The sequence below is a fragment of the Topomyia yanbarensis genome, chromosome 1 (assembly GCF_030247195.1).
Source record: "Topomyia yanbarensis strain Yona2022 chromosome 1, ASM3024719v1, whole genome shotgun sequence".
Lineage (NCBI taxonomy): Eukaryota > Metazoa > Arthropoda > Insecta > Diptera > Culicidae > Topomyia > Topomyia yanbarensis.
The window spans coordinates 8,887,044-8,912,030 of record NC_080670.1 but is presented as its reverse complement, the minus strand read 5'-3'; the positions used below and the strand labels follow the sequence as shown (position 1 = coordinate 8,912,030).

Genomic DNA, 24,987 nt, shown 5'->3' with positions numbered 1-24,987 from the left:
TTTTCACTATCGCCTCTTGCCTCGGTTTTACTCTTGTTAATATAGATTAATATTCTAAATATATAGTTTTATATACCTTTTTATCATAATAATCATAAAAAACTGTTTAATGATTTAATCACCACTTTTTATAGTTACTTTTTCTATGATTTCTCCATTTTTTAATATATAATTACTTTAATACGTGTTCTCATCCACTTCTGTTGGTTTTCTTCGATAAGCTCAAAAAATGCAACGGCTATTTATCTCTTATTTCCCTAGGGTGTGTGTGTGTATGTGTGTGTGTAAGTATGTATCTTGCACTTGGTTTTCTGTGTGTGCGATTTTTCTTCAATGCTGATTAGTTCTGTCGTTTATACACATTGATGAATTGTCACGCGTCATGTATCTCTCTCGCGAATGATTGTTTTCAGCAGTATGACTTATACAAAATGATTGATTTTACTTGCATGTTTACTGAGTTGATGCTGTCTACTTTTTCACCTGTTTGATTTGACACTTTTTCTCATTTATTCAACTTTTGTAGTAGGTGTGTGTTAACGCTCTGATCGACAGAACGTATCATTTTTAGCGAAATCAGGAAGGGAGCATAGAAAAGAATGTCAACGGCCCGACGAAAAGTTCAACCAATTGCTGGTGATCGTTTTTGTTCTACTACCTACACACTTTCCATTTTCTTATCTGTCAACTGATCACAAAGCAAATCACATTTCCCGGCGCGGTTTCTGCACTCTGAATCGACAGTCTCCATTTCGAGGCACCGCAACATTATTCGCTTCGAGGAACGTACGATGTAAACTTTTTTTGCGTCGCCACATAATTTTCTCCTCAGGAGAAAATCGTCGAGGGTGAACAGTTCTATACCTGAGATTTCATCCTCGCCCAGTGCGTATGTACGCGGGTCCCTCTCGCCAGCGGCGTCCCCGGGTAAAAGCTATTGCAACTAAGAAAAATAATTCTCCTTACACCTTAACACGGAAAAAATGTCATAAATAACTACAACTTAAACAATTAACATTGAATATAAAGAAATGAAAAAAAACTAACATCTACCGGGACGTGGACACATGTGTGTGTGTTTGTGTCCCCCCTAAAGTCCCTAACTCTTTAACCTAACTTTTTACACCTCAAACATCCATCCCACCGCACTCTTGTCTAATAATTAAACAATACTGAAAATTATTCGTTTTTTTGTTCTTCTCAATGTTACTCTGCCTTCGTTTCCGGTTGATTTGCTGGTTTGCTTGTTCATTTAAATAGTAAAGAGCAATAAAAACTAGCATGTTTAACCTAGGCTAACTATCAATTAATAATACATAAATTGTTTTCCTTCGATTTCCCTCGAAACTGCGCACATTTTTTTTTGTTTCCTTCCCCCGTACGCGCGCGCACCTGCTATATAAACCTAACACACAGATCATCGCTACAAATTTGTTTTCTTTTGAAGAAAATGAGATACCTTAAGCCAACAGTTCCGTAGGCTAGGGGGACTGGCTTACGTAGCAGTGGAACGACAAAAGAGAAGAATAGCTTAAACTAAGCTTTCCGCTTCACCGGCCACCATTTTTCAGTACGTTATAGTTTTAAATTAGAGAAGTAAACAAAATAAACACCAATTAATTGTAGTAGGGTTAGGTTTAATAAAATTAAAAAAAACGCAATTAACCGCATGAAATTCGGAGAAAAAGTTTTTTCCATCTTTTTCGACTTCTAAGTTCAGATCTGTACGTTCGTGAAAAGTTCAACTGTTATCTGCTTCGCCTTAGTAATTCAGTTTTGTTGAGTTTTCTTGACTCTAGATATAATCTTCTGTTTAGTACATTTAAATACGATTTTCTACGGCTCTTAAATAGTAATCTGTGTTTGTTTTATTTTTATTTTTTTCAATATGTTGATTTCTGCTCTCCTGTTTGTCTCCCTTGCGCATTATGCTATTCGAACTACTTTAATCTGATTTTGTTTCTTTCCTTCTCCGGGGTCATTTTGTTGTCACACACGCCTGCTGTCTTTCTTCTGTGTAGTAATGCTTTTTTCATTTCTCGTAAGATTGTTTTTTGTTTGTTTGTTTATAGGTAAAGTTTGTTCCCATTTAACGCTTTTTTCGCATCTTCTTCTAGCAAAAAGATTCTAATACAATTTACACATTTGACTGCGGAGGAGTGGTTCTGTTTAATGTGAGTGCACACGTGTGTTCGTGTTTTGTTTGATTCGGCGGTTTTGGCCAAGCCCCATTTTCCTTCTGTCTTCTGTTTAAACCGAATGGCCCGTTCCGTTGATTCAGCAGAGCAATGGCGCAACGACGCAGTAGGCGTTATCAGTTCGATTCGGACAGCCACTAACACAGGGTTAGGATGAACACACAGAATGATGATCCAGGGTTGGGTTTTTTTTTGTTATATAGATCTACGGAAATGATGATGACGGCGACGACTCAGGGTGGGTCGTCTCAGAGAGAGAGAGAGTCTCATAATGCACTGGGTCGATCGATTGGTTACTACAAACCAACCCTCTACTCACTAAAACAATCATGGGTTTGCGTCGCCGTTGGATCTATACTCCAGTAGCTAGCTAGTAAGGTGTATGCGTTTATTGAGAGCAGATTTTGAAACTGCGGTATTCGCTAGTAGAAGCAATAGTAATAATAGTGATGTAGTAGTCGGAGAGAGTGCGCTACACATTTAGATGTTGGATTTGGAGAAACTGACACGCAGATGGTTCGACTCCGACAGCTGGTAGTTGTGCATCTTGATCAGAGCGCACACGGCATCCTCGATCGTGCTGAGCTGTATCAGAGCCATCTTGTGGTCTTTTCTGTAATGAGGGAGAGACGGAAAGCAGTGTTAAATGCCACTCTAATACTGCAATGTTGCGACCTCAAATTTGAGGTGGAATCCCATAAAATGAAAAAATAACCAAATTTTGACCAACTTGCTTCAGATGGTAGACTTTTTTTGGTGCTATCCAGGGTAAAAAAAACAGATAGAAATGGTGAGTTGAACAAAAACAATTACGTGAAAAAAATCAACCCTGCAGCAAAATTCGAACCTGCAGCCCTTGAGACTCCGACCTGATGCAGAAACCCCTATGCTATCCCTGGGCTCTGTTGGCGTTCCAGAATTTGAGCATCGGGAGTCCCAAGGGTTGCAAGTTCGAATATTGTCTCTGAAGTGATTTTTTTCACCTAATTGCTTTCGTTCAACTCATCATTTTGATCTGTTTTTCACGTTGGATACCACAAAAACAAGTCTTAATAAGTTATTGGCCCTACGTCAAAACCTAAAAAAATGATTATTTGTTCAGAAGACACTTACGGGAAAAATTTGAATGCTTTGACTTCGAAGCCATTTTTGGTGAAGGCTTCTTTAATCTCATCCTCGGTTACGGTAGCTCTAAAATGCAAAAAGAAAAGAAAACATGTAATTTATTATATAATTAGTAGAAAATGAGAGGTGAGAACGGAGGGAGCAAAATATATCTAATTCACGATTTTGTTTGTGCTTTTACGAGCTACTGCTATATTTATGATTTATATGGTACTTGTATCCTATTTGTATGATCTATGGCTATATTTCTCCCTAAGGAGAAAAAATTAGGTAAAAACCAAGTTTTCTCCACTAAGGAGAACATTGAATACAACCACGTTTGGACCGCAAAGGGCGTAAAGCCTAATTAAACTAGCTATAGAATAGGCGTTTCGCGTTCGTCTCATCAGAATCCGACACTAACTTAGTGCTAGGACAACCCGCTTTTTTTCTTTTTTGGTTATTTGCCTCAATGCGTGAGCACAACTGAGCCGTCCGTCTTTTATAATTTTACAGTAAGAATAAAAATTAGCTTTCAAAATGCCTGTTCAACGAGTCTGGTGGACACAGCTTGATATCCTCTTCATTGGCGGTGAAACGTTAGCTGCGTTGTCTGTCGCATTTCCGACGTCCATGCCGTCATCGGTACTGCATTCATGTTGCTCACGGTCGAATGTCCTTATTTGTGTCTTGTGCTTACGGGTATCTGTTGTAAATCCGTCTTTATCGACATTTGAATCAACGAATTTATTATGCGCAAATTGTGTTTAATCCAATTTTGTTCATTTAAGAAGAAAAGCACCAAACGTGCTTTTTCAAATTAGGCCTCTCAGAACGAATACGCCAATAATAACTCTAAAATCTTGGTCAAATTATAAAAATCGACACAAGATCTTGAAGCATCATAAGGTACGTAACAGCTCATGTTTAAAAGAAGGTAAAATCTATTGTGACACAACATTCTGTCAAATGCTTTACAATTTGGCCACCAACTTAATTTAAAAAAAATTTCTAGTAGATCACAATAAATACGCCTCTACCCCCTGAACTATTTTTTGAAATTCCACCTTTCTAAAAGCTTTTTTTTGTTTTTAATTCGGTCTCATGAAAAACGGCGCTCTATCCCCTACTACCACCAGGCAGTCCACGGCACGGATTAATATTTTAAGTCGCCTCTTGTGACATAGAGACAAGAACTCAGTGGAACAATTTAAGGACACGAAGGAGTTAAACTCTGGGTGTCAGTGATATAAAAAGAAGAACACCGTCTGAACGTTCCATTTACAGCACAAACACAAAAAGTATACAAATTCTCACCGTAATAATTGTAATCCTCGCCAATTCAATGCCACGAGTCCACTCTTTCTCTTCAGAGAGGTCATTAAATCCCAGGTTATTCCATCCCCAAATCAGACAACAAAAGTCCAGTGGAAAACGCTTGCTCATCTTTCACTAGACGGGAAGAGTTGAGAAATATCAAACCCCAGCTCAGAACCCTACCTGAGCCCAAGATCGTCTTCAAGTTTTACAGCGCCGACGAGCAACGACGCCGCTTTTCGCTTTAATTACATTAACATAATAATTCTTCCTAATGAAATCGACCGTTATAAGAAAAGGTCGCTGTCCACCCGCCCCCGTCCGTCCACTTCATCTGGCAGATCCGAACTCGGGAAATGCTACGCACAGTAAAGCCGCTGAAATATGGATTCAATTTAGCTTAATTATTTCGCATTCATTGCAGTAATTAATATATTTATTTCCCTGTTTTTTTTCGATCTAGATAGTTGGGCCTCGCCCTCATTATTATCATTTGTTCGGCGCATCAATTTAGTAAATGCAATGCCGTGCTACAGGATAGCCCTAGCTCATTTGATTCGAAGCCAAACAAACTTCAATTATTAAACGATCATTCTACTTCATTGCATTCGCCCTGGATCCATGTTTGGCCTATATTTTGGAAACCAATCCCTGCAAGTATATATATATTATTGAACGTGAAGATCCTATTTCAGAAAAAAAACACATCTACACCCCAGCACTAACTGACTATCTGGGGGAATATTTTTTCATATTCACGGCAGATATTTTATTTCGAAACTGAATGCAAACCATCTCCTATCCGACAGTCCGAGGGCGGTTGCTGTTTTGTGGATAGGGGAGGCGGTTGCTACTGCATTGATATCGGTGTTCCGCGAACGAGGTTAATTAGTTGACTGATGAAATTCTGGAGCGATTTTTTTCTCTCGTTTGTGAATTACGCAATGGAATGTAGGGTTCTTTATTTCTACTCATTTAGTTATCGATTCTGGTTGTGAAACAGCGCACTTGATGTGTGAGCCGCGGTTTAAATTTGTTGATCTCTGATATTTTTTCAAAATATAATAATTGAAAAAAAATATGAAAAGCTTTGGTAGTTACACTTCAGAATCTCATTTTTAAATTATTAGAGCGAACAACTCTATATCTATTCAGGGGTGAAACAATTTTTTTTATTAGGTGCAATCTGCAAATGATTTTGTTTATTTTATTTATTTATTATTTCTTCTAAAGAACCAAAATTTTAGGTTCACGAATGCACGTTAATATGAAATGTGATCAACACAGAACTAAAATTGAATATGCTTGAATTCACAGGTATATGTATTATAATACACCTAACTAAAATACTAAAATACTAATGAGGTTTTAATGATGATTAACTGCAGGAAGTCGATGTTAGACACCAATTTGAAATACAAACGGACGTCATTTTATTGAATGAAGTTGTCTATATAATATGGGTATTTTACGTTTCCCTAGCCAAAAGAGAAGAGTTCTTCCAGAGGCAGAGTGCTCCCAGGGGCATCACTCGGGACAAACTAGTTGCTTTAGGTGTTCATATATGTCGTGCGAACTGTTTGGATTTTCATTGTGCCTAACTAACGCGAAATAGACGTTAATTAAAAGAAAAATCACAGATTGAAGTGATCATCACTCGAACCGAAAAGATTATAAAATATCATTTAATAGATTTATGTGATGATCATATGCGAATCTACCTTCTTTTAATCATGAGCTGTACTTTCAAAATTTCCTTCTGAGTGATTTCCCTCGAAAATAATAAATGAAGTAGCGGCGCAATAATAGTTCGATCATTGACTAAAAACTATTGAAAAGTCTCGAGGGAATTGAATATTTTGATTACGAAAACTCCATCAAATCTAGATTCAAACCTTGAGAAATTAACTTAATCATAATAAAACGAGGAAAAATTCCCACTCAGAAGGAATATGCCTATAATAACTCTTAAATCTTAGTCAAATTATCAAAATCGACATAAGATCTTGAAACAACATAATGAACAACTTTTGTTTACAAGAAGATGAAATCTATTGTAAACCGCCATTATGCCATTTTTTACAGATTATTAAATTTTCGTCTTTATACAGCATATTTATATAAAATTGAAAACACAGCTAATTATCGACGTTCGTAAGAACATCCCGGTCAAAAAAGCTTGATAAAAAGGCATTCTCATAATTGAAACCATTAGTCAAAGTATATGAGTATTTTCTATACCCAAATCCAAATGAGTTTCTCCATGCTAAACGTTCGCTTCTCTCACTTAAGCAAAAATTTCTTCAAGTTTATACAGCAGGGTAAAATGTTGATCGAGTTTGATCAGCTTACAGCGTATTTCTACAAGATAAAAAAGTCCACGCGTTTACCTCCAGGCGCCATCGCCGTTGAAAAATGAGTTTCTCTTAGTTATACATGATAATTTATGCCTAACGTTCATTATGCCATTCGTCCATTATCCCAATCGTCCATTATACCTAAGTGTATTTTGCCATTATGCCTAAAAGTAAGTACACACAGTACGACAGGAAACAATTCGTAAACATATTATGCTTAATTGAAAAAGTCTCAAAAAGCGACCATCTTGGAAAAGGTAAGAACCAGTACAAACTGTATGAGTGTGACCGCATGTTACTAAATCATTTGAGAGTCTTTCACACACCGTTCGAGAGCGAAAAACCGACGCATTTGCACTCCACAGGATTTGTTACAGAAGTACACTTGAGGGGTTGCATCAGCACAACAAAACTTGGCATGTTTCGGGATTTGTTCTTGACACAATTAAGAGATAAAGAGAGATCCTTTAAAAAAGGATTTTAAAACACTTAATGTTATGCACCAAAATAATGTTCTCTAGTATTTTTTTTCACAAAAGGGCGACGGTGTAGCATTTTTCCGCTAGCGAGTATTTTTGAAAAGTGTCTACGGCCGGAAATCTACCTCTCGTAATTGTTGATTTAAAGCCAAAACCCAAAGTTTTTGCGATTCCAAGCGACGTAAGTAGGATAATTTGGTTTTCGCGAATCGGAACAATTTTTAATAGAAAAAACGCTTAAAATGTCATAAAAATCGAGGCTATCAAAAAATCAAATCCAATTTACGTCGCTAGAGAAAGTATTGAAGCGAGCGATCAAAAAAAATTTCTTCGAGTTACATTTTTAGTCAGTGGTTTTGAGGAAAAGGCGGGTGAAGTTTTCAATACGGTCAGGGTATGTATAAGAGGCGTTGTGGTAGAATTGAAAAAATGAACATTTATTTATTATTGTCGACTTACATTTTTTGAAATGTTTAAGATCATAAAGCACCTTTCAGGTCAATAAATAAATCGATTCTTGAAAAAATTCTGCAATGGTGTAACCCCTTAAGCAATAAAAAATGTATTTGTAATTTTATGCTTATCGAATACAAAGTATTCAACGCCCGTTACTTTTAAAGTTTGCAAATTAAAATATGCATTCGAGGTCAGAAATTGATTTTGAAGAACAACATCAAAATCTTTCGAGTCTATAAATGTGATCCACATTAACTCATTTCAGTATCATTGGTGTATGATAGAGAAATCACGTCGAGTGCATGTAGTTGTGATTCATAATTACTATTTACGTTTGTTGCCTAGCATAATTGCAGTTTTTTCTTATGTTTATTTTAAAGTAAGTACAGACAGTGGAACATTTGTTGAAAGTGCTAAGATAGCTTTTAGGCTTGCGGAACATTCAACACCTTAGTCACTGGGGAAAACATCATTATCATTGCAGAAAAACAGGCAACACGTTGTTGAGCATGATAATGTTACACTCAAAATCTCCATTTAGATGGACGATGACAAAAATGGTGTACGCCTACACGATCTAACCCGCGTACATCCGATAAGTACACTCAAGTTTATTTTACGCGGTTTTTTTGCGCGGTATTTTTTACGCGGATTTTGAAATTTGCGCGGTTTTCATTTACGCGGATTTTGAAATTTACGCGGTTTTCATTTACGCGGATTTTGGAATTTACGCGGTATCCATCAACAAGGATCCCTTTAACGCGGATTCTTAAATTTAAGTGGTCTTCATTTACGCGGATTTTGACATTTACGCGGTTTTCATTTACGCGGATTTTGAAATTTACGCGGATTTTGAAATTTACGCGGTTTTAATTTACGCGGCCTGTATCCCCCGCGTAAAAAAAACCTGAGTGTACATGAAGTATGTCGAAATAAGGAGAGATTAAATCCGTTAAGTATGAAACCTGAAGAAAAAATTTCCCAGGTGCAGTGAAGACCCGATTTTATCAGCCCCCAATTTTGTATGCCACCGATATTATCAGCTTCTTGATCTGATTTTGTCAGCCTCGCATGAAAATTTTTTATGAGCTCTAGCAGACAAGCCAAGTCAAATTTTAGTAAACCCATTCTGGAGCAAACTTTTCTTGTTTTTTTTACTTTGCTTATAGAGGTTTTAACCTTAAGGTTATTCGCATCTTCGGGTTAGAAAAATCTCTTATGAAAAATTTCTAACCCTGTGCGGGGTCGAGACTCGAACCCAGATGCGCTGCGTACAAGGAAATCGATTTACCAACTACGCTACACCCATCCCCTACTTTTCTTGCCTTAAGGATGCAAAATACGCAAAATTAAAAAAAAAATCGTTTTCTAATTTTACACTGGAATATCCCCTTATGGGAAATTTACACAAAATAATCAGAATGGGTAATGGGGCTACATTTAGGGACCATATAAGAATGCCATCAAAACCAGTCCATACTGAAAACCAACAAAACATCAGCAACTAGGACAGCTTGGACGAAAATGATCATCCAAAAGAAATAGGACTAATCGACCCCCAAGCAATAGTAAATGACGCAGTTATTGGATCTCCACCAAGAACGATCTCTACGCGAAGTAACCAATCGCGAACACGAGATCCAATGGACATACAAAAATTTTCGAGTTGCTTATTTTTATTTACACATCTTAAATACTAAAAGACCCATGGCTGAATTTAGATAACATATTGATCCAATGTGTTTCCACCAAAGCAATTCAACAGAATGGAAAACTGTCGGCTTTACATATCTAAATGTTTCACTTTTTTCTGACCATTCTTACACGTGCTTTGTTATAGAATACTTCCAAAACACGTTCTTTAATATAACGTGAACAATTCTATATCTATACTTTTCAGCTGGAAATCTCGGCAGAACGCCGCCAATCGAATTGCAATGTTTTCAGGTTAACCAAAATTCCGCCACGTACATTACAGCACGAAAATTGCTTCTAGTCCCCCTAACACATTCTAATTATTCGATGACAGTATCCATGTTGCAAATTTCCATCCGAAACCAAGTCAAGAATCTCACCGTCTAGACTCTCAACCAATATCGGTTTGCTTGTTCCAACTTCGGCCTTCTCCCACACCCAGTCAGTCGGCAATAAAATCCCAATTGCGCTACGTCAGTGGTTCCACTTAGGATCTCCTCCAACAAGCCAGACCACTGGACCCTCGCAAACACTACTAAATCCACTTATTTAATTACAATTATCTTTGATTAGTGCCAACATACGAGACTGCATACAAACACACACACACACATACATACAGCTTAGCTCCTCGGTCGAAGAGAGTAAACCCCGATGACCGAACTATTAATTTTTACAGCCGGGGCTCCTGTTTTGCCAGAGGACGACACGAGCAAAAGCAAACAAAAGGATTAAAAAAGGCTGTCGCCTGCTCTATTTCTCTGTGGATCGCCGCCGTGCTGCATGAAATGAGTCGTGTCCCCTTTCCCGCTCGTAGCGTGTGCATGCGTGGGTATGGAGGGAAGAGACAGGTCACCATGGCCACCGCACCAACGGGTTTTTCCGGCGGGCCCCGGCTCGGACTAGGTCGGCATGGTCGATGATGGAAGATAATTAAAAGTTTATCCTTTATCACCCAACCAACCGCTCTGCTCGCAGCAGGCATCTTCTATTGGGGCACGTCTTACGCGGGGTATGATTCGGTGGACAGTGGATTACGTGACGGTACCCAGCTAGCTGAGGGGACTTTCGAGGGGAAATTTAAATTAAAGCACTAAATTTGAGACGGAAAAAATGCAGTGGGGTGTGTGTGTGCAGGAGGCAGGCACGCGACGCTGGGTGTCACAGATACTTACGGAATGTTGCTTAAATGCAGTGTGGCAGACGGTGGATAGATGTTCTGGTAGTTTTTGCTGCCCGGTTTCTTGAACCGGTGCAGGGGGTTCTGTGCGTAGTCCCGGGTCAGGCCGGCATCCGGCTGGCCCTCCTTCGGCAACTGCACCGCCTGATGCTTGCTGGCCATTACACGGATCGTCTTGTTCCAGATGCGGAGCTTGTCCAAATGGGTCATTGCTGGTGAAGAGATCGAAAAAAATGTGGGATTAGTGGGTGCGGGAGAACATGTTTTTAGCGAGTGGTTTGGCGGTGTCAGAGATGATTTGGAGAGCTGTTGTTTATATGTAACATATGTTATTTTGCATAAGTAGAAAAAATAAGCATGCTATAATTGCTATACCTTCTGAAGCTTTTTTAGATGATTAAATAGTATAGGAGATATCAAATATTTGGAATCATGAGCAGGGAAATCTACTCGCACCTTTGTTTTTCGTTAGTACTTCAACGGCGTCAGCTCTATTTATTGAGCTTATATTCAATGAATTCTTTAAACTATCCTTACGAGAAAAATCAACCTAACGAAAACAACCGGCGTAAACTTACTCACCATCGATGGAAATCAGTCTGTGGATAATCACGCGAAACGCGTGGAACACAGACTGGATTAAATTCGGTTTCCCTTTACAAACCCTGATATTCGCAGCAAGTAACCCACTTTAAGTTTCCACGGTGTACTTGTGCAGCTGCAGCTCACTGCGGGCAGCGAACTTCGACGGAACTCGGCAAACACCGCAAAACAACGGAACGATACAAGAGTGAAACAAAACAAAAAAAGCAACAAATAAAATAAAAATAACCGACAGGAAATTGACTACGTTACAAAATATTTACCAGCGGGGGGGGGGGGGGGGGGGAGGTTTCGCCGGAACATCTCGCGAAAGTATGTAAAACCGCACAGTTGCGCGAAATTCAACAGGACGAGAACCAGTAACCAACAACCAAGTTGCACATTCCGAGATTTGTTCGACGGATTTGGCCATTGCTGGACACACCGCAGCAACTGAGGAAAAGTGGATGTGTGTCTGCGGCAGGACCAGGAAGGGTGCTCTTCTTCATTCAATTTTTTCGCTGTTCTATTTATTTATCTGAACCGTGTCTCTATTCAACAGAGCAGTTGATGTTCGCGCAAGGTTTCGATTCAAATGGATTAAAAAATGTACTTTTTTATTTCGTTTCAACAGTTTTTTTGTTTTTTCAAACAGCCGCGAGGTTGTTTGTTGGAATGAGGGTTGAATTAAAATATCGCTGTCAGGATGTGCACTGATGATATTTTTTGTTGTACAGTAGTGGAGCGGAAGGTTGATTTTGGCAGGGAGCGTGCAGTACAATTGTGGTGAAGTTGCAGAAACATTTAATTTTCTCCCTATCGTTATTGTATACTGTACGCAGACGGATATGGATATGGGTGCTATCTTATTACCGAAACCCCACAGGTAATGGATAGTAACATTTCAGTTAATTATTCGAAACCATTTACAGTACTCACATATCAAGGGATTAAAAAACGACACACGTTCGATAACAGGTTTAGCTCTACCTAAGATTGCATTGAATGGTGACAACTCTATACCTAGTTTCGCCGTATTGTTGATATCGGAATTAAAAAAACTCACAGCAGCGCACAAAATGATTGAATTATTTCCTCTTCCAAACGAAAAACATGCAGAAAAATTCCACCGTACACGAGAATGTAAAAAATAAAAACCGCTTTATTCACAACCAACTGATTACTTATTTATTACGGGATTTATTGTGTGTACAAAATGAAATAACAACCCCCGCAGGGAAAAGCAGCAGTGCCGGAGAAGGATGGGGGAACCGAACGAATAAGTGGGCCATACACTCGAAATGTGCAGTTATTTTTTCGGCGTTGGTTTCCTTTCGCTACCGGTGCTGCTCCTATATTAATGTGAAACACAAACCAGTCTTCATCCCCCTCGCTTTTCCTATCATTTCCCGGGAAAGCGACGATAGGAAGGGAAGGCCATTCAACAAGCGAATTTTCCTTCCTCGTCGGCGGCAGTCGCCCTTCAAGTGAAATAAAAAAAAATGTATTCAGAAGAAAACTAGCTCCACAATGTAGTCTTGCAATAGTATTTCTGCACTGGGAACCCGCACCTTGAATGAAAGTTTTCGCGCTACTCTGCATGCCGTTTTTGTCGGGGAGTAAATTCCAGAGCGCAGCGGCGCTGTGGCTATTCAGTGCGACGGTGATTCTTTGTGCGGAAGAAAGGACTCCCAATAGGCGGAAAAAATTCTTTTGTTAGCCTCTCGGTTTCGTGGTCCAGAGCGTCCAGAAGTCTTTCGAGAGTTGGGACTATTATGCGCAGCTAGTACTTTCGCCACCTTAGTTATAGAGGTAATTCAACCGAGAAGGATTTGCGATGGTGGGCCCAGCCGGAGTAGTCAGGGAGGAGAAAGTGGGAGATATTTGGAGAAAATTCGATATTTTGGCAGTAATGAACTTTGTCCACGGTTGCATGTTTGAATTTGACGAATTCAATCTGTACTTTTATTCTTACTACTAGTATCTTCGATGGTAGCAATCTGGGACCTTTGATGTTCATATTGAATTTCTCAGGCTTTTCATTTAGAGGTACGGTGAAAAGTTTCCATGAATAACTCATATATGTACTACTACCTCGGGAGCTCCACAGGGTAACCAACTGGGACTCATGATTATCATGTCATACATGAACGACGCTCACTATTCTATCAAATATCTCAAGATTTTTTATGTGGACAACTCTGCCATAAAATTGCAAGATTTCTTTCATTTGACCTCAAAATTTAGAGTAGCTACAATAAAATGATATTTAATGCATGTAGCAGCTTCTTTACTCGTACATATTCGACAATTCTTAGTGAGATTTACGGCAACCATCCTTGGAGACACTTCTTTTAAGGACTTATGTGTAGTTTATGACACCAACCTCACCCTTTAAAGATCATGTTTCCTACATCAAGGGTCCTATTCTCACAGTCACGTTACCCAGAAATTTTTCTTCTAGTACCTAGGTGACGTGACTATGAGAATAGGGCCTTGAATCAAAAGCTTCCGGAATATTTGGCTTAATTTTTCGTACAACTGAACGTCTCAAAAGTGTGCACTGTTAAAACCCCTCTACTGTTTTCTACTACGTCAATATTAGAATATACAACGGTGGTCTGGGCACCAAAACAGCATCAACCGTATCATCGCCGTTTGGCGCGAGGTTATGCGATTTGCTGTGTGCTATCTTCTTTGGAATCTTGCATTCAGGTGGAGCAGTGCTGCTAAGAGCAGTTTAAGTTAACGATGAAAAATGAAATTTTGATATATTTTCGGTGCCTTGAAATATAATTGAAAACTGATAAAACCTATCAATTTTGACTGATTTCGACATTTTTCAAATAATTGGACTAATTGTAAAAATTCTAGGAGAATGGTATTGAGCATCGGAAGGTAAGAATGGAGCAGCTTCTAGCAGCAGTTTTAAGAAAAAATTGTTTTGGAACGCAATATACGCTAGAAAAAAGTTGGGCATGGAAGGGTTAAATAGTGATACACTCAGGTTTTTTTTTCACGCGGGGGATACAGGCCACGTAAACCGCGTAAATTTCAAAATCCGCGTAAATGAAAACCGCGTAAATTTCAAAATCCGCATAAAACAATACCGCACAAAAAACCGCGTAGAAAAACCTGAGTGTATTTATTTTAGTGATGACATTATCAAACATAAAATCGAGTTTTCTGCATCGATTTTTTTTAAATCAATGTTGTCATAGTAGGCGTATTTGGACAATTTTGTGCATGTGTGCCCAAAGAATTACCGGAACAGTTCTAAACCGTTTTAAACCGAAAAACTGGCCTGCTTAGATTGATTTTTCCGACTTTCATGCTTCCCTATCTGCTGCGGTGTGAAGTGCGAATTCAAGTGATATATCAAGTACTACCATTATATTTTGGATTTTGGGCCCGTACAAAAATAACTTCCTCTGATTCATCTCAAGTTGAGATGGAGAGCGAAATAAAATCGATCCCTCGGCTCAAGATATACCCAAGCTCCTTAACTGGACGTTATGTAATCTTCTTCTGGGTCAGACGTTTTTATAAATCTATTGCAGATTTCTCGAGTTCTGACGGAACGATATTCGACCCTACCAGAAATATCAAAAAGTCACCCTTGATATGCTTCGGGTGGTGGTAAATTGTTTAAAGTAGGCAAATGGTATTGCTGGCTACGTACTTATTACGAAGAAGTACCTAGTATATGTACCAGCTAACCAGATTGGAATAGATGGTGTCGTTTTTGATTCGAGTTTGAATTGCGCGGATCTGCTGAAACACGGGGTTGACTGTTTTAAAGACGCCATGATTTAGCCAGTGAAGATACTGAACTGCAAATGATTGCATTAGGCATCAGTCGCAGCTGAGCTGGGAAGAGAACATATGTCAACATCTCTAACTCTTATCGGGTGACCTTCACCGGGTCTGCTCTACCTAACCACCTCCTCTTTGACAATGTTCGTCTATCTGTTCGCTTTTTTGACGCCACGGGTCATGAACTTCACAATTGGAACACAAAGCCTACCATTGTAGCAATAAGATTCGTTGTGGGAAATGCGGTAGGAGTTATATGGATGATTTCTGTGATTCCCGGCATGTCCCGCGTATAAACAGCGGAGAAACTTAAGCGTTTCTTTGCAGAAAAGCTAAAGATAGCTCGCTACCTGTCTATCTATACTAACTCTGACAAACCCCAGGAGGGGATCATCTTTTGCTGCACCTAGAAGCAATAGAAAAAGGAGGAACATTTCCTCTCCTAGGCTTCGTTGTAAAGGGCAGAAGTTATCTATTCAAGGTCCTACAAAAACCATTGCTCGAAGAAGTACTGGTGCGAAATCGAGGCAAGTAGCTCCTAGTCATAGAAACCTGGGCTCAGAAAAGAAGGAAAATCCCGAATCACACACGTCCGCAAGTGATCCCAAGCACTAAAAATTTCGAGAGGTCGTGTGCAACAAGACGTTTTACACCGATACATCAATTCATAACAGCTCCAGTGGCGTCAGTATATTCAATCAAAACCTCACCACTTCATTTAAACTCAATGATCCTGCTTCAACGTTCAACGTCGCAGAACTTGCTTGAAGTTATTGATACTTTGCCCACCGATCATTACGTTATCGTTTCGGGTAGCCTCAACTTAACACATTCCATATTTCCTGGAGAAAACGCGGGAACTTTTTAAGTGGTTTATCTGTAAGATCATACAAGATTATCTTAGTTTAGGTACCCTCGCATTATTATATCCCTAGTTTTACTAAAGCTTAGAAGGTGATATCTGCGAAAGACTGACCTGCTTCAATGAATTTTTCAATACCTCTCGTCAGAGGACGCTAGAAAGTTGGTAGACAACGTGAAGCAATGGAGAGTTAGCACGGGGGATACATTCTGTTAGCCCGAAGGTATCAACGAAACTTTAGAGGAATGAATGTAGGTCGGGATTTCATTCGTGTAATGTCTCGACTTATGTCCAACGTGTTGGGTTAGCGAACAGTAGTATCTGCCCTTGTGGCGACGGTTATCACTATATCGAGCATATTGTCTAGGCATGCGCCAAATATTGATCCGCCAGATCTCAACTATTGGATTCCCTCCGGGGACTCACGTTATGATGTCACGGTTCGGGATTTACTGACAAGCCACGATCTCTTCGATATGTACCTCGCATACATCTTCCTAAAAACCATCAACATTCAGATTTGACTGCTCTTTTAATTTTTTCATTTCATTCTCAGAAGTGCCCTCTACCGCCTGTATCGTACACCATTGATGGTTTGATACGACTTCATGCAGAAACATCATTCCAGCAATTTGGTGTCTGCAAAATCGTCTGGATTCTATAAACAATTTGGTACAAAACAGTTTTCAGTTAACTATTTCTACAGCAAATAGTATCGAAGATAAGAGTTGAAGAAAATTAAGGTTTTGGACCGAAGGGTGGTTCAATCGGCAATAAAAGTGGGATTTTCACATATTGACCTTACGCTAATTCGAAAATTGCAACGAATTTCTGGTAGTCAATATTTTTACGCAAACAAATGCAGCACTGTCTTCAGCCCGTATCAAAGCTGATAAAAAATGGCATCTTTGGGGATAAAATCCCCCCAAGCCCTAACGTTCCGTAACTTGTGAAGAGTATTTCCATTAGAATTCTTAAATTTTCAAAGATATTGAGCGAACTTCCACTGCCAATGAGAAAGTACTACCTAACATTGAGGCACAGTACTGTATTTATACATATTATCTCGTTAATCAAATAATGAATGTTAAAAAAAATCGCACTGCTTGCAATTGGTAACCCATTCGATACCTAACATTCCACACCCGTGGAACACCGCCTGTTGACTAGCAGTTTCTACAACATAATTCGTTGTAGCTTGGTGTATGTTAACGATGGTTGAGCTGACCTTGCAACCAAAAAAGCGCAGCACACATACATCTGTATGTATGACACTAGAAAAGCCTTCGATCGTTTTGTTATTTTCGTGTAAAATCTTCTGCACTTAATCATCAGCAGGTAGATATGCCGAAATCCTCTCTTACATACCGTTAATCGACAACTTCTTTTCTACCCTGAATTCCAAATTATCGTATCTTTCACCTGCAAACTGGACAACTTCAACCGCACTCGATTTCAGTTCTCTCAGTAACTCTACTAGAAACATATGAACTCTTGATGTTTCACTACTTTTCAACTTCCAAGGCCGGGTAAAACGGAGTTCATGACCTTTAGATAAATTCGTATATTCCGGAGGAATTTCAATTCAACAGTAAATAAATTATTCAGTTGTTGATAACAAGTTAACAAGTGACTACAGAAATCAACTGCTCGATCCAACTCTTCAGATATTTTAGCTTATGCCTAGATAAAAAATATTATTCACCAGTTCCACAAAAAAAAACTGCAAACAACATTAACCAAACCTCTCGAACAATAGCCCAACGCCGACTGACTACTTACCCAAATACGCTTGGTGGGGTTCAGCCATCTGGATGAGTGCTGAATCCTTCTTGTTGTATAGAATCTTTACACGTTGTACATCACCATACACCCCTGTGGTAGGCAGCGTCGTCGTTTTCATGATTATGATGAAGTAGTTGTTGTTGAAATTCACCGAGACAGAGAAAGAAAGATTAATTAGTATTATTCTTCAGAATAATTTGTTTCTACTAAGTAAAAAAAATACACACAAAAATAGTAAAAGGACCAAAAAAAAGAACCGGTAGATCTCAAGAACCGCACGACAAAAAATGTCATTTGAATTAGGCTATCATGTACTTCTCAACTGACTCGCACACCCCCATACACATTCACCCACCGAACCAAATAACCCACGACTACGCTGCAAAGTGCAAATTCGCTTGACGATATGAACTTTTACAACAGTTGATCCTCTCCGGAGCTCCGCTAACATTGTGTGGCGATGAGCCATTTTCAAGCCAAAGCGGATAATAAAAGTAGTTACACTAGCGTCGGAATCTTGCCCCCTTCTTTTCCCACGGCGACGCTGGGCAGTTACAGTAGAAATTGTGGATAAAAGTTGTCCTTCTTCCGCACTGTTTTTTTTTCCTCTGACGGTGTGCATTATTAATAGCCGAGACCCGACGCACGGTTGACTGGTAGTCCGCGCGATTCCCGAACTTTTCCTCAACCGCACTTTTTACGACAATTTCAAGCTTTGCTGTGTCACCAAACACCCAACCACCAACCAACCAACCACCGAGACCGGAGCGTGGAAAACCACTTTCAAGGATTTTGTTGCGCTCGAAATAAAGCGCCCTTTGTGTGTGTCAGAGTGTGGGTGATGGGAAAGGTTCTGCACCAGTTGAATACCGGTGCAGGGGGTAGATGGAATAGCAGCATCAGCACACCAGTGGCAGGGAAAATGTGCCTTTTCCTGGATGTGGTGACGACGACCAGCAGCGTATCGCCTCTGTAGATGATACGACGAGATGATAGACCACAAGCAACGTCATAACAGGAACAGTGGCAGCAGCAGCAACAGTAGCAACATTTTCGACAGCTCAAAAGAGCTGCGGTTTGCCTACCTTTTAGGCGCAAATGTGTTGTCTCATGCTTGCCAGCCCGCGTACAGACAGGTGTGCGCAAGTGTAGCCAGCGGTGAAAATTGCTGCGGTTTTCCAGTACCCGGATTCTCGGATATGGCATGGCAGGTTGAGAAGCGGTACACAGTTTGCTGGATGAGTTCCCAACATTGTTGAATTGGTGTAATGATTTTTCATAAAGTATATGGCTTTTCATTCCTCTCGAATCAATTTGTTTGACGACTGTTGCGTGGAACTGCTCTTCTATGTAAGCTGTACAATAATAGTAAATGACTGATTAGGTGAAATAACTCAAATGAGCATTCTACGAACAAGCTAGTAGTTTGTGCTAACTTGAGGAGTTCAAAGTTATGCTACTCAACCCAAGAACTAGTTCCTGCTATGGAATTAATCAGATTTCAACCGAAGAGCAGGTTTTCTAATCATATAATTACTCGAAAAGTGCATTTTTCGCTTTAAGCTAGTTTGAAACCACTCGACTGCCAGGGAGAGAGCCAAACTTTCCTGCTCCGTCTACGAGTGCTTTACATCTTAACGTAAAGTTTCTTCGGAAAAGGCTGCCTAAGTTAGAAAGATACATATCAAAGCTGTTTGGAACTTTGCCACTTTAAGGTACTCTCAAAAGTTTAGCTACGTTTGCTGATCAGATTTCAGTTTTATACTAATTAAGCGATACTCCGCCCGGAAGCGGAATGATATTTTCAATTAAATTCAGGTGAAATCTCTCGCAAAATAGCATATTACCTACGAACAGCGAAGGAAAGTATTAAATTTTCAACCTGCCCCAGTAGTTCGCAAAGCTCACCGAGGAAATGGCTCGAAAAATTTCTTCCTTATCGTAAATAATTCCCATCTCGGGTACGGAATTCACCTGTCGACCTGTGGCGCGCCGTCTTTGTGGTGGTCGTACATAATCCCATTGTATCATATTTCTTCGCCAGTAGCCGGTCAAATATTGACTCTCTCATCCTGCCACATGAGCTACTTGCTGCAGACACAAAGGAAAAAGCTGTTTCCCGACCAAAAGAATCTGCTCGGGGATTCTTTCAACCAACCAACCATTCGCGTGTGCCCACCAGCTTGACCGACCGTTCGCAGTCAATGTGATTTCCTTGGTTTCCTTCTCACACTCCTACTCCAGCGGCGTTTGCTTCTTTCCAATATGAAGTAACAGCTTTGGTGTGCTTCGACCGAAACGGAAAAGTGAGTACGTCGTAAATAAAAGTACATATAAATCTATCTATTGCTATATTTGTCATCGTATTCCACATCTATTTCGCATTTCACGTTTGAGGGGGGCTCCGCCGTTATAGCTGCACGAGCGGATGTATTGAACATCGGCATTTCCTGTAAATAACTACTGGAGACTGGGAGCTAGCTGTCGGTTTGAGCTTTCTTGTTTTTTTTTTTCCTTTTTCTTGACATAAGTGTCGATTCATCGTAGGGGTTTCCAAATGCGGGAAAATTCTGTTGGTCTGTTGCGTAGAGTGCGTGGTTGGTTGCTCGGTGGAAGTGATACGCTTTTCTTTTCTTTTCCGTACTTCAAAAGACGGGAAATAATTCTGCATCGGCACGATTCCTAAAAGGTAGTTAATATCGATTAAAGTTGTTGAATACATTTTCTGTAAAGAGACTTAAAAGTTTTCGTGAATTTGTCAATTCGATGTCTCCTTAGACTTAGCACTCAGAATCTTGATAACATTTATCAGGTACCAAAAGGCTCTTCTGAGAGAAAATTAACATTGCATTTCTTAAAATCTTTAGCTTGTCCAGCTTTTAGAATGGCCTACGCAATGGACGCGTTCTCAAAGACACTTGTCCAATATTATTCACTGATTAAGCAGGTGACCTCATGGTTGTCATCTGTCACCTTTGCCATTCGTGCTATACCTACATCAATCTCTCATTGCAATTTCGAAGCCATCCAAAAATTCTATTCGGTACGATGACAATAGAATTCAAACGAGCACTTCAAATGTTAATCTCAGTTGAAAATTCTTTAATAGAAAACTGCCATTGATAAATAAGGATAACGACAAAGGCTCTAGTGTGCCACCTTGGACTATTCCACAGATTAATTGTTAAACCCAGTTTGATCGAAGTACCAATGCTTGTTCGATCGAAAGATGTTATAACGATCAGAAACACGTATTCCCGATGTTTTTGATGCATTTTTGATAAGCCTGGAATATGGCAAAATAGAACTCGAAACTTTATTACATTATAGTTTATCGATCCTAATAATCCATTTAATTTAAACTCAACTATTTCGGCTTATTCTCCAACGGAAGAACTTTACCAACCACAGCCATCGACCGTCACATTTTTTTTTACAAGATTCAGCCATAATTCCAACGAGTCAGCAGCAACAACGTCTCCGAAAGTGATGGAGAAACTTTGTCCCGAAGCACCGCCCGACCATGTTGTAACTAAATGGCTAAAACTTTACCATAATACACACATATACTACTCAGTGTGAAACAGAGTACGCGGCAGGGGAGGATGAAGGATAAAAGCCCTTATAAAAAGGGGTTAATACAAACTGCCTAAAGTTTGGCCCATCAAACGAAAGCTGATGTGGTAAGTGGCTGTCAACTGTTGATCTCGAGTAGAGTGCCAGCGGTTTACGGGGCTGTGAGGAGTTGAGGCTGGATCCAGCCCCAAGTAATGGCGTGGGCGATAATTGTTGCCACATTTTTCGGAAATGTCATCATCCCTTCAATATATATACGGTAAAGACAAACACAAGTGGAATGGTAAAAACTTTAGTCAAGGTTTACTTTCGTGGCATTGGAGTTGATGTTGGTTTGTTATGAATATAGCCAACTAGTGAGAAAACACCATCAAGCTACTGTATATACTCAGAAACGTCTGGTTCCCCCCAAAATCGCCGATCTTTAAGTCAATTGGCTTCCGTTCCGGACTTATGCCCCTTCATCCAATCAATCACAGACCAAATTCAACCCGAGTCTTCTCGGCAACTGCTAGCCGGAGTGGGACCCAGGTAGAAGATGTAGGTGAAGAATTAATCCCAGCTTCCATTAGTTTTTGACTTTCCACACCGACCGACCGACCGATGCCAGCCAGCAAGCAGAGCAGTGTTTTCTTTGGCCGGAAATGCCTCAATCAATTAGAAGCACCACCATTCTGTTGCTCTGTTCGAGCAATACATCCGTCCCCACTTTTCTTGAAGAAGCAGCAGTTGCAAATCCTACCTTTGTTTTACCTTTCTTTCAGGACGGAAAGAAAATAGGGAAGCCAACCGGATGTTGCTAGCTGTGCTGTGCGTCTCTGGGATTAGAGGAGTAGAGCTCCGTGCTTCCCATTTTGGCCCGGAGGGGGTGGGTGTCGTATACACTTTCACTTTCGCGTTTTGTCTTTCACGAACTCGCATACGGAACCGGAACCGAGGAAGGGAGAATTCACTTCCGGGACGATGGGAATTATAATGGTATAGAAAACGGCTTGTGCTGTAAGCTAATTTCGGCGAATGAATGAATGGATGTTAGTGGGGGGGGGGGGGAACCTTCGGTAATCCTGCCTTTGTCTGCTATTTACGGTAATGCTTTTTTTGTTTCAGCTGAAACGATAGGCTTTCTATTGTTTGGAGCGGGGAATGGAATTTCAAATGGTTTACGATGTGTGCCGCGAGACCATTTCGGTATGCTCTGGTTATGATTTGAGATCATTCACTTCGAGATCAGATCAGGTAGGCGATTCCTTCTCCGGTGTAACTCTATCCGCGAACCAAAGTTGTAAACTTAGAACTCAAGCAGGAATCGCCTCCGCTTTCAACCGCCTACAGTTTTTTTCTACTTCAGTGGTGTGAATTTGTTAATCCATGTTTTACAAGTCTATCTATTAGGGTGACCTAAATTTGAAAGACATTGCAATAGGTTATGAACAGTTACTACGAAGGGAAGTAGTAGCTTAATCCAACACTAAAACGATGTGGAAGATAAATGCGCAAAACAAAAGTGCTCTTTATTTCCAACATGTAACATACAAAAAATCGAACGCAAAATACACTAAAAAAGCAGCTATCATTAATTGTAGTCTCAGCTTCGGACCAAAATACATTTCACAACCCTTCTAAAACAATAAATGCATGAAAGTCGTTCACAAACGATAGGAATGTCATCTGTTCGAGGTGACTTCCTTGTGTTACGCGAATTTAAAGAGGACCTTCGAATGTCGCTGGAAAAATGCTCACGGGGTCTCGTCGAACAAGATCAGAACCGAAAAACGTTTTGTAGTCCGATAAAAGAGTCACTGTATCCAACGGAAATCTTCAAATAAAGCGCATCTATTGCGTAAATGATGTAAAAATAAAAATATATGACAATTTGTTGCATAAATTGAATAATTCACAAAATAAAAAGTGACAGGACAACAACCGACGTATCTACAATTATGAAAATATCAATTTTCTAATTTACTGATTACCGATTTGGCCACAACTTCACCCATGCAGTTTCAACATCAATGTAATCAATGACGTTTCAAGATCGGCAATGTTTTTTTCTGATCAAAATTAAAATTGAAAAGTCAAAACATAACAAAACCAGTTGCATCATTTGGCTACGTCTACAAATTGACTATCGAATCAAAAGATTTTATTAATTTTCTGATCAATAGCATTTTTCATTAAATGGAACCAGATCACAAATGTGTGATTAAGAGCGAGCCTATTATGCCATAAAAGATGCTTCAGTGACTTTTTCACCTTACGAATGTGGTCTAGAAATATCGCTGTCACATCATCTTGCGAAACTGATGTAGGTTGGATAATTTGTTCCAATGCCACTAAGGTCTGGCGTGCGCAACAGAGATATTGTAAAGGAACACACTCACATTTTGGCACCTTTCGGTTCCTTCGTTCGAGCGATGCTCCTTAAATATTTCGAGCATGCAGGTGTCTACCGTGTGGGAGTTATTCGACGAAGTACTAGAATTCTATTTATTCAATGCAAGGCAATTCAAAGCAGTTAGTTTCAAAATTCAAAATAGTTTTATTAATTTCATTAACTTAATTATTTTATACTTCATTGTTATTAATTTCTTAAATTTTATCAATTTTGTAGATTGCATAAATTTTACTAAATTAGTCATTGGAGAGGTGTTTCGAGTTCCTCAGAATCCGACACTAACTTAGTGACAGAAGTAAACTAGCGCCGGATTGACGCTAGTTCTACAAAAACCCGGCGCTAGATTAGTCCTGTAATTCTGACGTGGGGAACTCGAAACGCCTCTCCAATAACTAATTTAGTTAAAGGTTTTGTGCCCTTATAGGTGCAAAAGTGGTTTAAGCAATATTCTTCTCAGTGGAGAAAACAATTTTTACCAATTTTTTTCTCCACCACGGAGAAATATAGCATAGTTTTAATAATTTTATAAATTTATTAATTTAATTCATGTCATAAATTTTATTAAATTGTTTATTGTATTATTTTTATTAATTTAATTACGCCCTTTACTTTATTAATTTTTTTTATTTATGCCCATAATTTTCTAATATCATTATTTTATTAATTTTATCTGAATATTTTTTAAATTTCATTATTTAATTAACTTTATAATTCTTAAATTTTATCAAATTAAATTTATGAAGCTCCCAAATTTAATTTCATTAGTTTTATACATCTAATTTATTTTCAGGTATGTTAGGTCCCTAATTTTATCATTTCATTATTTTAATTTTTATAATTTTATAATTTCACAATTTTAAGAATTTAATATAAATCTTATTTTCGCGATTTTTATTAATTTTTTTGATATTGTTATATTTTTATGATGATAAATATTATTAAGTTTATAATTATTGTTATTTTGATTAATTTTATTGATTTCATCAATTATACTATATTATTTTCAGTTACGATGTATAATTTTGTAATTACAGTATTTTATATTTTAATAATTTAATTATTTGCAATTTCAATAATTTAATTATTTCTTCCACTATTTCTACAAATTTTGTTAATTTCATTAATTTCTTTAATTTTATTCATTTTAGGAAATTATTTATTCTGATAACTTACTGTTTATTAATT

At 38.9% G+C, this 24,987-nt stretch overlaps 1 protein-coding gene across 3 annotated transcripts in view; it reads right to left on the bottom strand.

Annotated features, from left to right (window-relative positions):
* The window catches only part of LOC131676809 (polypyrimidine tract-binding protein 1), a 48,509-nt gene continuing 23,522 nt past the window's right edge, over positions 1-24,987 (bottom strand). For all 3 annotated transcript variants that reach the window (XM_058956134.1, XM_058956135.1, XM_058956136.1), the window contains exons 6-9: positions 17,829-17,921; positions 10,782-10,998; positions 3,312-3,389; positions 1-2,811 (exon numbers count right to left, since the gene is read on the bottom strand). In XM_058956134.1, the coding sequence (XP_058812117.1) occupies positions 2,679-2,811; positions 3,312-3,389; positions 10,782-10,998; positions 17,829-17,921 (521 nt within the window). In that variant the 3' untranslated portion in view covers positions 1-2,678. The remainder of the gene's footprint in view (positions 2,812-3,311; positions 3,390-10,781; positions 10,999-17,828; positions 17,922-24,987) is intronic.